General features: G+C 34.5%; 2 protein-coding genes across 2 annotated transcripts; one reads left to right on the top strand and one right to left on the bottom strand.

Moving 5' to 3' along the window:
- The first annotated feature begins 7,772 nt into the window (after window positions 1-7,772).
- On the top strand, window positions 7,773-10,213 carry LOC132637431 (uncharacterized). The gene is made up of 5 exons (XM_060354520.1): window positions 7,773-8,155; window positions 8,256-8,809; window positions 8,944-9,478; window positions 9,637-9,649; window positions 9,758-10,213. The coding sequence occupies exons 1-5, from the start codon at window positions 7,773-7,775 to the stop codon at window positions 10,211-10,213; spliced, it is 1,941 nt and encodes a 646-aa protein (XP_060210503.1).
- A 1,158-nt stretch (window positions 10,214-11,371) lies between these two features.
- Window positions 11,372-12,578, bottom strand: LOC132638393 (uncharacterized). Its single transcript, XM_060355292.1, has 4 exons — window positions 12,555-12,578; window positions 12,310-12,457; window positions 11,612-11,910; window positions 11,372-11,510 (listed from the first exon to the last, which is right to left on the bottom strand). The coding sequence occupies exons 2-4, from the start codon at window positions 12,394-12,396 to the stop codon at window positions 11,486-11,488; spliced, it is 411 nt and encodes a 136-aa protein (XP_060211275.1). The 5' UTR covers window positions 12,397-12,457; window positions 12,555-12,578; the 3' UTR covers window positions 11,372-11,485.
- Window positions 12,579-17,142: the final 4,564 nt, after the last annotated feature.

Below are 17,142 nucleotides of genomic sequence, written 5' to 3'. Positions count from 1 at the left end.
ATAGAGGGAATTCTGGTAGTTTGTAGTCATCCTTTGTGGTATAATTCTGGCAATCATAATCAGCAAGTGCAGTAAGGGCTCAAGTTTAGGACTAGTATTTTGGAAGTGTATCTTATTTGTGGTATTAGCTTCATATGATGCTCATTCAAATAGATATACCTTCAATGTACTGGGACTAAACACATGTAGTACTACCTTTAATCATGAATGCAAGTCACAAGTATAGATACAGACTACATAAAAGTGTTTGTATGTGCTTAAAATTTACATGGATAATCATACTTGGGACACAAGTTGGGGATACAAAACATGGCACAAATTGTTTCAACATTTGAGGGCAAGTGAAGGACACAACAACAACAATAACTTAGGAAAGGCAACAAAAGCTTGTCATTACAGTAGATCGAAGCAAATTCAAGTGAAAGCCTCATACATGAAACAACAGTTTGGAAGTAACGATATTTTGCAACAAACAACGTTACCTGGGAGGGGTGGTCTTCAGAAGAACACGAACAAACATTCAGTGGTTATCAACGTCCATTGCTCAAATGGGTACATACAACACAAAATAGGACTAAATAATTACTATACTGTGGAGAAAGTAGAAGAACAAGCTGAGATGATGAACAAAGGAACTTACCATGTAATTGAAGTGGTATTTGTAGAGATGATGAAGGAATCAGATCCAGTTGGAGAAGAAGACAACTTTTCTCAGCTGGTTTCATCATTTTCTAGATTTCAAAGCCAACATAGGAGCATTCAACGGGAAAATGAAGAACTAAGGCAATACAGAGATGGAGGAGGTTCCCTTTTGCAGCTCAACATCATTAGAAGGGATTTTGCAGTTCAACATCTGATATGATCCTACTTGGCACACCTCATTTCAAGACTTACATCCAAGGCCAAGATTTGAAACTTCAAGCTCTACAAGCGGCATGGATGATAAGGGTGGCGTTGAAGGCCTTTGGAGGACCATACAAGCCCCACAATGAGGCCTATGATGTGTGAGAGGTGGCTTGGGGGAGGCTTGAAGATAAGGCTACTAGAAAGAACGCCAACAATCAAAAGTGGCTAGAAACGCAAAATGGTAGAAACGTAAAAGTGGCCGAACATGCAAGTCAAGAGGCATAAGTGCAGATGGTCACAATTGCAAGCTTTGTGGATTGGATGAGGACTAGTTGTGCAAATAAGAAACATTTTGAATTCCCAGCCAACATCCCAACTAGCCAAACAAGGCCCTTGCTTCATTAATGACATTTTTGTAATAACTTAGTCTTCTTTTAGTCTAGGAGTATAAATACTAGACTTAGCTCATTTCATTACTTAGATTTTGATGATGAATATTTGAGAGATACTCATATTTTGAGTGATAGATTGTTAGGTAGATTTTAGGGCTATTTTAGTCAATATGGTGGTGGAATCAATTGTTGGTTGGTGAATCTTTTATTTCCAATGAATTCATGAAGATTGTTTATTTGTGGATTTCAAGTGAAATTCTTGCCTCGATTTATATTGCTTTGGTTCATATGGATTCGAGTTCATATTAGAAGGATTTAGGTTTAATATACCTAGGTTTGTCTATAGAATTCTACCATTTGGGTCAAGTATTTATCTCTATTTCTCATCTCTTTTCTTCGTATCTTTTAATTTTCTGCGTTTGAATTGATTTGGCTTCATCGCCAAATCGATTCGTCTTAACATCATCGGACTTTGGCCGGAGTTTCTAGAGAGAGAAGAAGCGAAGAGAGAGAAACAACCGAGAAAATAGGGCAACAATTTTCTGATATAAGGAGTTTATATACTCCTTCCTTGTTTAGATATTTCCTTTTTGATTTTTACATTTTTGGATATAATGGACCCGGTTTGGGCCATTGAACAAGTGTAATTTGGGCTTTAATTTGTCTGAATTAATAAAATGGCCCAACAGGCCACCAAAATTATTTTTTTAAAAAAATTACAATCCTATGTGACCGTTCAAGATGTTTTAAAAGCATTAATAATTAAAGGAAATTTAGAGGGGCAATTCGCAGGAATGCCCTTTGTTGGGGTGGTCTTTAATTTTTACCCTTCGCTTAGTATCATGAGATTTGAGGTTTGAACTCCGGCTCAGTAAAAAAAAAATCGCAAGGTAGAGTTTTGAATGCAAAACTCTACCTTGCAGGCATAGTTATTTTACCTTGCTAATCCAAACCTCTGTCTTGTGAAATTTCTTTTTTTTTTTTTTACTGAGCTGGGGTTTGAACCTAGAACCTTGAGGTATTAGGCAAAGGGCAAAAATTAAAGACCACCAATTTGAGGGGCAAAAATTAAAGACCAGTGCTTTTGAAGTAGGCGTGTTTATCGGCCGGTTCAGTTCGGTTCGGTTTTGTGAATAACTGGTTCGATTTATCGGTTTTCGGTTTGTAAATACGCTAACCAAAACCAAACAGATAAGATATTTGTTATACATTTTCGGTTTATCGGTTTTGGTCCCTAACGGTTCGGTTTTCGGTTTAACCAATAAGAAAATGCTCCATTAATTTTTTTCCCTTTCTCTTAATTTCATATGTTCATATATACGACACTACCTCTGTGCATAAAGTCTACACAAATTACAAGACAAAACTATGAAATGCATTGTAGCTATCTTTCAAAACAAAATAAGGCCAGTTCACAGTTCATAAACAAGGTCAGCCCTAGTTTTGTATGAGAATTGGGACTTTGAGATCAGAATAATTGTGCCTGCGGTAAGTAATTTAGAAATAGGTTTGTATTTAAAAATTAAAAATTTTAAGCCACTAATATATAAATTGCGATAAAAAGGTAATTTTAATATAAGCTTATTGGGTTATCGGTTTAACCAATAACTAAATCTTTAAAATCTGAAACCGAACCGATAATTCAATAAAAAAATTTACAAAACCGTTTACAAACCGTTAACCCAATAACCCGATATCGCTAAACCAATAGCGGTTTTTATTCGTTTGGTCTATCGGTTAAACCGGTAAAATGCCAATTTACAGTTATATGTTATTGAACCCCTAAAAAATACGGTATTATTTCACTTTCAAAACACTTTACAAATCTTCACATAATATACTACCTTTAACAAAACCCACAAGATTAGGGATATATTTCAAACATCTTTTCTTTCTTCTTATATTTTCAGATTTTTCAAACACAACTCCGATGATTTCCTCAATTTCTTCTCCTCGTTTTCTGTCCCTTACACCAGAAACTCCTCTGCCTAATCAACATTTTTCTTGAAGAACGACCATTAAAGACTTTTAAAGCTTTCAAATATGATTTTTTTTAGCAATTGTCTTTTGAGTGGCTATGCTTAGAATTGGTTGGAAACATTTAGATGAGACCAAGGGCGAATCCATGCATTAAAAATGGGTCACGTGAATCCTGGTCACCCGACTAAATTAGGTATATTATGTATATAATTCTTAAAATATATTAAATATTAACTGAAGGAATGCATATTGAAACTGGACTGATGGAGCACCGGTTAAGTGTTGAGTTTAATTCCTTAAGGCTGGGGGATCGAACCCTGCTAAATGCACTTTTGCGTCTTTGTTTTTTTTAAAAAATTCTAAGCAGCCTTTAACGTTTTTTATATCTTATCTTAAAAGCAACGGTGACCCATCCTCTTGAAATCCTGATAGACTATTCTAGGTCAAAACTTATAACTGAAAAATGTCACCGCGAAGTTGGATGTCATGTATATGTCACTTGTATATCATATGTATGTCACACGTGTCTCATTTATAGTATACTAATGCACATGACATACATATGATATATACAAGATATACGCGTGACATACAGTAGTACAAATGTAACGTACACATAGTGAATCACTTGTATATCATATATTTGTCACTTGTATATTATTAACACATAATAACAAGATGTGTTTCAGCTCTTCCTCGGATTTCTTCAATTTTTGTCTCATATTTCGACAAAATGTTCTGATATTTTAGCCACAGTTTCCTAACAACGATCCCAACAAACCTAAACCACTTGGGCCAACCAAACAAAAAAAAAAAAAAAAAGAGAGAGAGAGAGAGAGAGAGTATCACATTCAAGGGGAGTACTAGTTATCTTCTTAGGATCCAAATGTGTATAATTTGTACTCTCCTGATTCATTTTATGTGTATTAGTTTGATTAGGCGCGAGTATAAGAATGTAAAAAAAACTTTTGAATCTTGTGATTTTAAATTAAAAGAGTGTATAATATATCAAAAAATTATTTAAATTTTGTTGTTTTAAATATGTCATGTGATTCATATAATTAAGGGAGTGTCATTAAGGATAAAAGAGAATGTTAGAATTAAAAATTTATAAATATAAAAAGACACGTTCTTTTTTAAATAAAGTAAAAAAGGAAAGTAAGACACAAAAATTAAAATAACTTAAAAAATAATACATATAAAATTTTAAGAAAATAATTGGATATTATATCAACAAAATATTAGATAAACTATTAAATTACTCCCTTCGGTTCAAAATAAGTGTTCACTTAGTTTTTTTCGCACCCCTTAAGAAAACAATAATCCCTATAAAAAATAGATATTTTGACCAAACTATCCTTAATTAATAAGACTATTGGTTATTTATTATCTTGAGTAAATAGGGGAAATCTAAAAAAATCTTGATTTTGTAAGTGGACAATTATTTTAATCCTGAGGGAGTATATGGTATAGTAAAACTTTGTGTTTAAGAAATCACGCATTAAAACTTAAAAGCTAGCAACGGTGCACTTATACTTGGTGATTGTAACGATCGTGCAATAATTATAGTGAAGCACCCATTAATTTAAATTTTGGGTGACTAATTCTCTAAGGTTTTAACTTACTGGCTATTGAGTCACATCCTTAGTTAAATACCTCATCAAAACTATCTTCTTGATTTATTTTTTTGGTAAAACTATTTTCTTAATTCCAACATAGAGTTTGGTTGGAGAAAGAAACTTACACCTCTAACAATGGTTCATCCTGCAAATTTTGTACTCCCTCTCACTACAACAAAATATGATTTTAGCGGCAATTAATTTGCGGCAATAACTTAATTGCCGCTAATTATATTCTAGAATCAATTATTACCGGCAATACCAAACCTCAGCCCTAACAATAAATTTCCGCTAAAGGCTTTACCGACCTTGGATCTAATGGCATTAACCAATTGCCGCTAAATGTTTTTGTGGCAATAACTATTACCGCTAAAAGGAAAATATATTGCCACTAAAAGCCTTTGGTGTAGTGGATCTGTTTCAATTATGTGAACCTATTACTAATTGGGGAGTCAATGAGGTGGTACTTTGATCATTTTTTTCTTACGCTATTTCTAAATTATTTGAATTGTAAATTATCATGACTTATACTACTTTTTATGTAGTTTCTAATAATATAAATTTTGTTTTTACAAACTTCAAAAATTTATGTCAAAATTTAAGGTCAAAATTATAAAGTTTGACCCTCGTATTCCGAAAAGGTTTACATAAATCGAAATGGAGGGAGTAATAGTTTCATAGAAAGCACAGATCTTTTATGTACTCATCTATTTAATTATCGAATTATGTTTAATATTGCGCCGGAAAAGCAACAGTAGACAGTTCTATTGCTTTAGATCAGAAGAAGATGTTAAGAAGATAATGAAAGTTGCTTTAATCACTAAAATAATGTTAAACAACCGGCCATTGGAATCTTGGTACCCTGAACGCCCATCAGATCATCAAAAGATCTCAGAAATGGTTGTTTTTTCCATTGAGACAGCAAAAACATAAGGCATCTCATCTTTATTGCATGTGGTACATCATGACTTATGTGTGAACATAGTGATTGTTTTCCGCAAGAGAAGCTTAAGAAATACCACTGCACGTTTCATCAACTAAGAGCCATTTTGGAACTTGTAACATTGGAAAAAAGAAAAAGGATGGATGACATTAATCCAAAATATAGTGTATAATTGGGGTATGTCAATTAAAATTAAATGAGTGAGTTGGACAAAACTTTGAGGGGTCAAGATGTAGGAACTTTACCCCGTAGCTTATCTTACATGTATTATTTAAGTTATGATATAGGTTTTTCAAAGTATTTAACTTGTGGGTGATCAGTATTGGCAAACTTCACACAAAGCGATAGTACTCTTCTACTTCTTCTCTGCTCCTCTGCCACCAAGCTTGCTTGGATAGTTGTTACGTATGGGATTGAACTAAATTGTTACTTGGTGTGATCGCATCTGTTATTTTTTTTTCTTACTTCAATTTCCTTATTTAGAATTTAGTTACTTAATAATTCTAATTTACCCTTTTTTTTATGATTACTCTATCTATATTGTATTTTTTCTATGTAATATTTTAAACTTATTCTTCAAAATATTGGTGTGTGGAATTTGAAACCGCGTAGAACAATACAACTATCCAAAGATTGTATTTATTAAAAAATTCTATATTATATATTAAAATACAATAGAATACATTATGAAACGATAGGAAGTACTCACTCTGTCTTAATTTATGTGATACTTTCCGATTTTCGAGAGTCAAATTGACTAAATTTTGAAGCTAAATTGAATTAGATTAACGTAATATTTGAAGATTAAAATCTATATATTTGAAAACTACATGAAGAGTACTATAAGTTGCAACTTTCTCATACCAATTTAGTGAAAATATTTGGTCAAAGTTCAAATCTAGGAAAGCGAAAAGTATCACATAAATTGGGATAGAGAAAGTAAATTTTTCTGCGACCGGTATGACTGAATTGTTTTTTCCTTTTTGATTGGTCACAATGAGTCTTTAATTTCCTGATATATATAGAAATGGCAACTTCTATTCTTCTCTTTATCAATCGGTGCAACTTTGAATTGGATCTATCTGCAAAGAACAATTATTGCCACACTCTACAATTGTGAGAAAAGTATTTTAGAACTCCTCAAGAGACTAAAACCAATTTGTGGCAACATTAAAAAAAAATATGTTAGCATCCAATCCATAGCGCGAATGGTGTTAAGACTCTAGTAAATGTTCTTTGTAAAACTTACACAAATAGCTACCTTTTAATAGACTCTAACAAGTTATAGCTATAAGTTGAATAATTACTTTTCGTAGCTGGTTTTTGATGTATTTCAGAAGATTCGCGGCTAGCTGAAATATAGTGAAATACACTGATATATAGCTCGGCTGTTGAGTAAAAAACGGCTATATTTATGGTAATAAGAATCTTTTTCCAAATTATATGTTAATTTGTATTTATGGTTCCATGATTCACGCAAACCTCATGAGGTTCCATTACAGCTAACGTCTGTCAATCAAATTAACTCCATTCAAATACTTTTTGAATTCAAAAAACAAAATCAGCATCTTATCTTTCCCAAAAAATAGCTGAAGTTCCTTTTTTTTTTTTCAACAATCTGCTTTGCGATAATACAACAATAGTTCCTTTTTTTTTTTTCAACAATCTGGTTTTGCGATAATACAGCAAAATCCCTTTCGTTTATTATTTTTTTCAACAATCTGATTGGAGATATGTTGTTCTAGTATCGCTGTATTTGTAATGATATAAATGGCCACCGTAACCGCGTTGATCCGACATTCTGGTTTTTGAAACGATCAAAATTGTTACGTTAACTACAAAATAGATGCAGTTGTATTAAGTGATTATTGCAAATACGATGAACTGGTTGCTACGATTTCAACTCAACTTGGTCTGGATAGTTGCAGAAACAAAATCTCAATAAAATATGTTGTTCAGGGGGATACTCAACCAATAGAAATACACAACGATATGAGAGTTAGGGTGTATGTTGAGCTTAAGAGGGAAAAAAGTGTTTTGGGGATGTATCCATTGTGCGTTAGTATTACAGATAATGATGTTGAGGAGATTGCAACTGATGAGTGTGTTTTTAGAGACGATCTGCTTCAACTTGGATACGATGATAATTTAGAGTATATGGCTGCGTATGATTCGAATGAATTCGATCTGTCAAATTGTGGAAAGGCTGTTGTATTTTTAGATGAGGACAACAAATTGATTATTTCCAACGCAGAACAGAAGGAAATTTTTGTAGATCAAATTTACAAGGATAAGGATACATTGAAACTTGTGTTGGCGAATTATGCTTTTCGAGAACGATTCAATTTCAAAACTGAGAGATCAAATGCTATAAGGTATGTGCTTTCCATATTCTAACTTTGCGGGAGATAATAAATGCATTACAAACTGCTCGTTACTGAGAATGACTTCCTAATGATATATGTTTTTTTTTAGCTATACAGTCGTATGTATGTCGCCTGAATGTGAATGGAAATTACGAGCGTCAAGTGTTGGAAAATCTGAACTGTTAAGAGTTAGGTATTTCCATGACGAACATACATGCCCTTTGAAGGACAAGGTATATTCACAGAGGCAAGCAAAAAGTTGGTTTATTGGGGAATCGGTTGTTAAGCCGAAAATAGCGAACCACAAGAGGAAAGTCAGCCCTGGGGATATAATGGACGACGTAAAAAATGAATTCGGCGGAGATGTTTCTTACATGCTGGCCTGGAGAGCTAGAGAAAAAGCTATGAATGATTTGAGGGGGGATCCTGCTGCTTCATACAATAAATTGTCGGCATATGTGTATATCCTAGATAAAACATATCCTGGATCATATGTTAAAATGCATAAATCATGTGAAAATGAGTTCCTGTATTTCTTTGTTGCACTCAAAGCATTCATAAAGGGATTCGAGTGTTGTAGACCAATAGTGGTAGTGGATGGTGCACACCTTAAAAACACGTATAATGGTACATTTGTATCCGCAAGTACTTTGGATGGTGTAGGTATGTATATTCCTGTGCGTTTAATTTCAATTATATAAACTGAAAAATACATTGTATATACCGAAATATACTGTGAAATATAGATTACAGTACTCTTATATAGACTTAAAATATAGACTGATAAAAATACACAGTTTATGGATTAACTTTTTACAATGCAAATGTATATACAAGTAATATTCTACCACTGGCATATGGTTTGATAGATTCGGAAAATGATAAGTCCTGGACTTGGTTCTTTGAGCAGTTCAAGCAAGCTTATGGTATTAGGGATAACATGTGTGTCGTATCCGACAGACACGAAAGCATAATCAAAGCGGTGTATCGGGTGTATCCTACTGTTCCTCATTTGGCCTGCATATGGCATTTGTGGAAAAATGTGACTAAGAAATACAAGTCGAATGATGAAGTATTGAGTCCTGTGTTTTATTCACTTGCCAAACCATACACACAGGATGAGTTCGATAAACTGATGGAAAAGATTGAGAATGTTGATATACGAGTAAAGGAATATTTGGATGATGCTGGAAGGGAGAAATGGTCTAGGCTATATTCACCTGTTAACAGAGGTTGGACGATGACTTCGAATATAGCGGAATGTATTAATGGAAAACTAGTAGCGACAAGAGAGTTGCCTGTATTTGATTTCCTTGAAGAAGTTAGGAGGATGTTTGGGAGATGGAATTGCACAAATAGGAAAAATGGTACATACACATTCTCAACACTTTCGAGACGATACCAGAAATGCTCTCAATGAACGAGTATAAATCGTTACACATGAGGGTAAGTTTTTTCTTGATGATAAAACTTGTTTGTTTATATCTCAGGGTATACTTCTCTGTATTTTTCTATATTTTGTTGTATTTAGCTAACTGCCTTAAGTTTTTTTTAAGTTTATGGAAACTGACATGCAATGTATTTTTGTTGTTGAATGTGCATATTTCTTAGGTTGAAGCATCAACTGAATATGTTTATATGGTTAATGATGGACCGTGGCGCTTCATAATTGATTTGAAGAGGAAAACTTGCAGTTGCAGGATGTTTCAAATGGACGAAATACCATGTTCACATGCTTGGGCTGTATTAAAGAGTAAAAATCTGACGGCTAATGCATATTGCTCAGAATTATTCAAGCCAAATACAGTGGTGAATACGTATGATGTGCCGATTGATCCACTTCCCGACGAGAGTGAGTGGAATGTTCCAACACACATATTGGAGGGCGTTGTTCTGCCACCGAGATACAAGCGACCTCCTGGTAGGCCAAAAAAGAAAAGGGATAAGCCATTAATGGAGCTGATGATTGGTAAACGTAGGAATGCTTGTAGTACATGTGGACGTCTTGGTCATTACAGGCGTTCGCGTGGTAATGAGCCACTTAAGAAGAAGAAAATAAATGTCTAGTCTTCATTTGTGTTTTATTTGTAGGACAGTTGTCCGATGCTGTTTTAAAAAAAAATCAGATGTATTCCATCTTGAATTCATTTTTTTTTCTGTGATGTATTTCACTGGTGTTATGTCATAGAGTTGAACTGATTTGTTCAATAATAAAATTTCAATGAAATTAACTTGAAAAACATTGGTCAATACTTGTGCCTCAACAAATGACTTTATATGTGCAATGATTGTTGTGGGAATACATTTGATTCATACAGAACAAATTGGCCGAATTATTATACAAAGAAAAAGCATTCAGGAATTTGGTAACTTTTTTATATTTCTTTGTTTTTCTCTGTATTTCAATTTATTTCCTTGTATTTCAATATAGTTTCATTGTTGGGGAATACATTTTAAAGAACACTCGTGAACTTATGAACCAGTTGACTTTTATTGCAATATATATGACATGGTTGTTGCATTTCTGGTTTTCAAAAAAAAAAGCTTACCAGATATACAATGAATAAGGAAATGTATTGCGTACTTATAACAAACAAACACGAAATGACTGTAGACATCATACAAGTGTATTTAATAATATCCGAGAACTCTAGACAAAAGACAACACCATACTTGTTGTATTCTGAAAGAAAAACATACTGTCTAAAAGTAATTTTAACTGATCCAAACACTAATGTTCAACATCAAAAATATATGAAAAAATGTCTTGAACTAAACAACATCTAATCTATCCCAACATCTACTCTACGTCATCTACTATATTCACTGCATCGTAATCAACTATAGGCCTGACTGGTCTTGCTGGTTGCTCGTTATCACTTTCTGCATTCTGGTTTGCCTTGCACCAAGCATAGTCGCAAAGAAGTGCACCGTATCTCTGACGGTGGAACTTTGCATCAATATTGACTGGAATGCCTTCACCCGAGCTCAAGAATTCAGCAAAAACTGCCACATATACACCACAATCCCTGAAAACAAAGTGAACAAAAATTTATTCGTGCTTTAGTAAATTTTTAGAAGAAGAACAATGTTATTGAATCTGTATTTCAAAGTTTTTTTAAAAAAAACATACATGCTTCCAAAGGGTTGTTGTGGTAGATCGTCCACATTAACGACGTCAAAATCGTCATTTAGTGCTCTGTTTTTGTAAGCGGGGTGATTCTGAAAATCTATATCCTTCTTCTTTTCATAAAAACCAGACATTTGTAGATGATGTGGCACAAGGGCAGCCATCATGTTCACTTCTCTCCTAACGACAGCATCATGCCCTGCAGCTCGTTATGAGTCGTACACATACAGACATCTGCGCAAAAATCATAAACAATATAAGAAAACAACAAAAAGATACATTATAGAAGTGTATTTCATTATTTCTATAGCGTATGTTTAATAACAAATACACACCTGTCAATGAATGATATTACCACTAAAATCCAGTGATTTTCCTCTTTCACATTGACAGGGATTAATACGTTGTCAACTGTATGCCATGGTACATTACCCATCAACCTGTACCCATTTATGTACTCACATACATCAGATTCCTTGCTAGCAATACTTGTGGATGATTCCGGATTTTTCCAAGCATGGTAAATCTTGGTGATTATGGTATGTAGTATACAGCTGACGGTGGTATATTTATACGTGCTGTTATCTTCATATTTGCCTTTCTTACGGAGGTAATAAAAAATAACATCAAGATGCTGCAAATAAAATATAAGGGCAGTCAGTAATCTCAGTTGTTACTCCATAAAAAATACACTGAAATATATTGAAAAAATACAACACAACTACTGAAAAAAACAGAAGCATATCACAGTAGAAATATAACAGAATGTATGATAACAGAATGAAGTCGATCTGTGGAATACATCAAAAATATATGATATAGACAGTGAAATACGTGAAGAAAAAACACAGTCAAATGAACGTGTGTTAAATCAGTGAAGTCGATCTGTGGAATACATCGAAAATATATGATAGAGACAGTGAAATACATGAAGAACAAACAGTGAAAATTAGGAAGATTTAAAGAAATACATCGTAAAATAAACATTGAAACATGCTAAATGGAAAAAGGAAATTCTGTAAAAAAAACGAACCTCATCATTCCAAAGTTTCCCTTCCATTGATAACAAGTAGAACCAGTTTTTGTCTTTAACAAGTGTGACGCCTAACTTGAGTGACATATCGGCGTCTTCAGGATCCACTAATTCCTTGTTTTTTCTATAGTGGTTTTCCTTGTCTCTTCTATATATCAACAGACAATAAAGAAACATATGATTAGAAATCTTGTATAAAAACAAATTTAAATTTTTTAAAGAAATGTAATGTTAGAAAAACTTACTTTTTATCATGCCTTAATAACAAATCCTTCTTGAGCCAATTTTCATATTCTTAAAAATACGCCGTGTCCGCAGGGGCATTTATTGGATGTTCTACAAAGGGGTGATTCTTTTCAAATATGATAGGGACAGAAGACCTTGCAGAAGATCCTGCTGAGCTGTAATTTGGCATGAAAGGGGACACAGTGTATTTGCTGGGTTTCCTATCTCGCACAATGCTTGGGTGGACAATCATTCGGCGTTCAGTATTTTCGATTGAAGGTTGTGCTATTTCAGCAGCTGAACCTTGCCCCGTTATTGGTTGTACTCCAAGTTGGCTAGGTAATTCATCATCAGGAATTAACCATTGAGAATTTGGTACAACGTTCTCAACTTTGCTGCTCTGAGGGGTCTTAAACATGTAGGGATCAGCTTGATCATTAACTTGTATTGCAGGGGGACCAAGTGGAATCACGGTGGCAAGAGGACACTGGATTAGCAACTCTGCTACCATTTGCTCTGATGCACTAAATTCTGCATTATCATTTATCCCACCTTGTTGCACAGCCGGAACCGGCACATGTGTATGCACAATGACTGCCTCGCCCTATACCAGTTATAAACATTCAGTGAAACAACAAAATACAAATTCAAAATGAATTAAAAACATCACCGGGATATACAATAAAAAAATCAGTGTAGTGTTCATTGAACAGTAAATACACTGGAATACAATAATGAGTTAGAAAACAGTGAAATATAATTTGAAGTATGAAAACTCGGGTTAGAAATATAGTGAAATATACTGGAAAGTGTTAGAGATGCAGTGAAATATACTAAAAAAAGTTACAGTGAAATTCAGTGGAATACATAAAAAAATGTTGTGACAAGTGAATTATACACTGAAATATAGTAAGAACAATTAGAGATATAGTGAAATATATCGTCAAATATACTAAAAAGATTAAAAATACAGTGAAATATACAAATTAGTGATAGAAATACAGTGAGATATACTAAACTTGTTATGTGAATACAAGTAAACATGTGTGTATGACATCCTTTCACTGAACCATAAAAACCATTCCGACAAAAAAAAAAGTCAATTTTTTTCTGAGGTACCTGTGGTTGTGTTGGCATGGGGGGTGTTTCACCGCTACCTTGAATCTCTTCAGTTGAAGCCTTTAAAGTATCCCCACTTTGTGTACTTCGACGCATTCCAACACCAGAAACATCGCCAGTTAACATTGTGCCTGCCAACTTCATATTTTTTTCCAATAATATATATTATTGTGAGTTCCTATATGTATAACAAAACAAATTAAAAAAAATACATATTGTTAAAGGGTAGTTTTTACCTTATTTTCATCGATACCATCTTTGACAGTTGATGTCTCTTTGCCATATTGTTGTTCTTGATGGAATTCATGCGAGTATTGTATGCCAACCTCGTATTGATTTACCGGAGCTTCACTATCGGCAACCTTAGAAATATATTTAAATGTTATTCATAAAAGTATGGGAACAGTTTTCATTCAAAATCTGTATTTTGTGAATAAACTCAATTTTATTTTGGATTTACCTTTTCTGAGGTTTGATTTCCCTTTATTGCCTCAACAACCTTTTTGAAGCTGTCATCGATGCACTTGCGAATATCATCCATGGACTTGTTTAACTGAGCAGTTACCTACGTGTTTTTGACAGAACAATACGTCAAAATTGTATAAACCCTTAACAAAGCAAATATATTACAAAAAAAAAAGGAGAACAAAACACTTACATCGTTCTTAAAAGCTTGAAACTCCTGTCTGAGCAGTTTCACCTCATCAGTTGTGGTGGCTGTTTGGACATCACGATGCCTTGATATCGAAGCGTCCTTCGATGTTATGAGTGGTTCTGTTATACCCCGCATTTTCAGAGCCTGAGTGTGACATGTACTTCCTCAAACATTGACAATCACGTTGTTACTACACTTTGATAATATTATATTTCGTATTTTTTTGTACGTCGGATTATTCGTAAGCGGAGGTGGGGCCCACACATCGAGATATTTTTGGAACACTTGACAAGTTATATGAATCACATACGTGAAGTTAAACACAACTCAAGAAGGACCCCTGAGCCAAATCAAAGTGGAAGTCCTCCAAACAAATATTTTTAAGTAACGTTTTCGGGTGATCTGACTTCGAGGGGAAAAAATGGTATTATAGGTTTGGAATTTGGAAAAATACCAAGAAATAGAAGTTGTATAGAATTGAATTATATTTCCAACCATAGGTTGTGGGTCCACAGGAGATGTCGGGATAAGGAGATATGTACGTTTTAAGGTAGAAAGGTCAGTGGGCTAGGCCCAATCCGGGCCCAACCGGGGTAGGCCCCATGACCCATGTTTATTTAAGTGATATATCAGCCTTTTCTCCTCATTTTCAGAACAAAACACCCAGAAAATTCTGGAGAAAAAGAGAGAAGAAAGCTTAGAGAGAAAAGATCAATTTTGACCAAAATCTGAGCCCCGAATCCCGAAGCCCGTGAAGAGAAAAGCGTTCTATGTTGCGTTGCCTCCAATTTGAGCTAAAAATCAACCAAAAAGAAGGGGGTGGACGTGGTGGCTGCACACTTGAGGTAAGATTAAGGTTCCTTTTCATTGCTAATAAGTTTATTTAGAGTTCTACCGAACTAGAACGGAGAAAATAGTGTGATAAATTCGTTTGTTGGCATTGTGAATTATGGAATGATATTCGAAGAGAATTTTGAATGAAAATAAATGTATTCAACTTGTAGAATGTGGAGGATGTCGTTATTGATGTTGTTAGTATTAATTTCGACTCCCTTACGGAAATAAAATTATTAAATAGTTATATCGCAAATTTGGTTAGTTGAGGAATTTAGAAAATAATGTGTGGGCTGTTTTATAGCATACGTTGGTATTGGAAATATTATGATTAATGTTGGTATTGTTGGTATTGTTGTTGTTGTTGTTGGTTGCTGAATTGAGAATTCGAGCTAGGCATATAAACAGGGGAGATGCTGCCCGATTTTCGGCAGAATATAAAATAGTATGATTTGAAATATGGTACAAATGTGCGACGAAAAGGCTAACAGTAGCATAAATTCCTTTTAAATGTAGACTTACAAGCTTGGACGAATAAGCGTAGCTTATAAGCGGTCGAACAGGTATGTAAGGCTTACCCTTTCTTTCTTTTGGCATGATCTTTATGAAACGAGAAAATGACGTATATGTATGATTTCAAAGAAATTTCCTGTTCTTAGAGCCACTAGGATGACTAATATTTTTGACTTCCATAAGTTGTCTCATATGGTTTTGATGTATATCTATGATGTCCGAAGTTTGTTGATATGTTTCCAAATGACATTCGAAAAATAATTGATATGAATAAGGTTTTGATTTTCAAATGCTAGCACGTTCGATTACTCCATCGAGTCTTTGATATATTTTGATATGTGCATATGGTCCCAAAAACTCTAATTGAATTGATCCATAACGATATCCGAAAGGTACTTGACATGATTATGGCCTTGATTTTCCAAAAATGGCTTCTGAAACGCTTGTAGAACGTTCTGTACTTCAAACGTTCATAACTTTCTTATACTAATTCAGATTGACCCGGAACTTGTTTCTGAGCCTTCAGGGGTCGGTAAGTATACTTATCCATCGAGTCTTGATTTATGTGCATATGGTTTCTCACAACTCTGCTCGTGCATACTACTATTATATCATTCGCCGAGTCCCGGGCCGGTATAGATGGTGCGCATGGTTCGCCGGGTCCCTTGCTTGAGGGCCGGGTGCCATATATGTATTCCGGAGTATGATGTGTTACGGTGTTATGATGTGTTCATGGTTCGCCAAACCATATATGTGTATATGTATATTCTGATCTTGTGATGTGATATTATGATGTGTGACGGAGATTACTGAGCAAACCTTTCGGAGTATGATGTGTGTGGCGCCAAAGGCAGGGTGGCGCCACGTTCCCCGGGTTCCGTAAGGGGCCGGATACCGTTCTTGGCATGCATGATTCGTGTTTCCAGTAAGTTGTTTTTATTATTCTGCATATCGTGCTTATTGTCTGTACTAACCTTCTGCACGTGCCACAACAATATAATATGTGTATATGGATCGGGCTGCACGTTCCGCAGCAAATACATTTGTGGATCGGGCCGAACGTTCCTCGGCACTAATATGTTATATATATGGATCGAGCCGTACGTTCCTTGGCACTATTAAGTTACATATGAATCATTTATGTGTGTATGTATATGATGACATACGATGTTGGCACGCATGGTCTGTGTTTGGAAAGTACGCATTTTGGCACTCTGGGTGATCTACTTATTTTCTGTACTTCTTCTGACACATGACATCGGTATACACCATTTGTATTCTGGAAAATAAGTAATTTGGTATTTTGAAAATGTACTTACTTTTGTACTGTTTGTTTCAATTATGATTCAGTTTTCTATATTCCATGCTTTACATACTCAGTACATATTCCGTACTGACCCCCTTTTCTTCGGGGGCTGCGTTTCATGCCATGCAGGTACACCCAGATAAGTAAAGGACATTGCTAGAAGATGCTTCAGCTGGAGTGG

Source organism: Lycium barbarum, chromosome 4, assembly GCF_019175385.1.
Source record: "Lycium barbarum isolate Lr01 chromosome 4, ASM1917538v2, whole genome shotgun sequence".
Lineage (NCBI taxonomy): Eukaryota > Viridiplantae > Streptophyta > Magnoliopsida > Solanales > Solanaceae > Lycium > Lycium barbarum.
The sequence above is the reverse complement of the archived record's forward strand: the minus strand, read 5'-3'. Positions and strand labels throughout refer to the sequence as shown.

Bases quoted from the DNA above. Each gene is read 5' to 3' on its own strand.
- LOC132637431 (XM_060354520.1), top strand. From the start codon at position 7,773: ATGAGAGTTAGGGTGTATGTTGAGCTTAAGAGGGAAAAAAGTGTTTTG. The intron at 8,156-8,255 runs GTATGTGCTTTC...GTTTTTTTTTAG, and splicing joins GAGAGATCAAATGCTATAAG to CTATACAGTCGTATGTATGT. The intron at 8,810-8,943 runs GTATGTATATTC...AAAAATACACAG, and splicing joins AAGTACTTTGGATGGTGTAG to TTTATGGATTAACTTTTTAC.
- LOC132638393 (XM_060355292.1), bottom strand. From the start codon at position 12,396: ATGTCACTCAAGTTAGGCGTCACACTTGTTAAAGACAAAAACTGGTTC. The intron at 11,911-12,309 runs GTTCGTTTTTTT...TTTTATTTGCAG, and splicing joins GGAAACTTTGGAATGATGAG to CATCTTGATGTTATTTTTTA. The intron at 11,511-11,611 runs GTGTGTATTTGT...ATTTTTGCGCAG, and splicing joins GTAATATCATTCATTGACAG to ATGTCTGTATGTGTACGACT.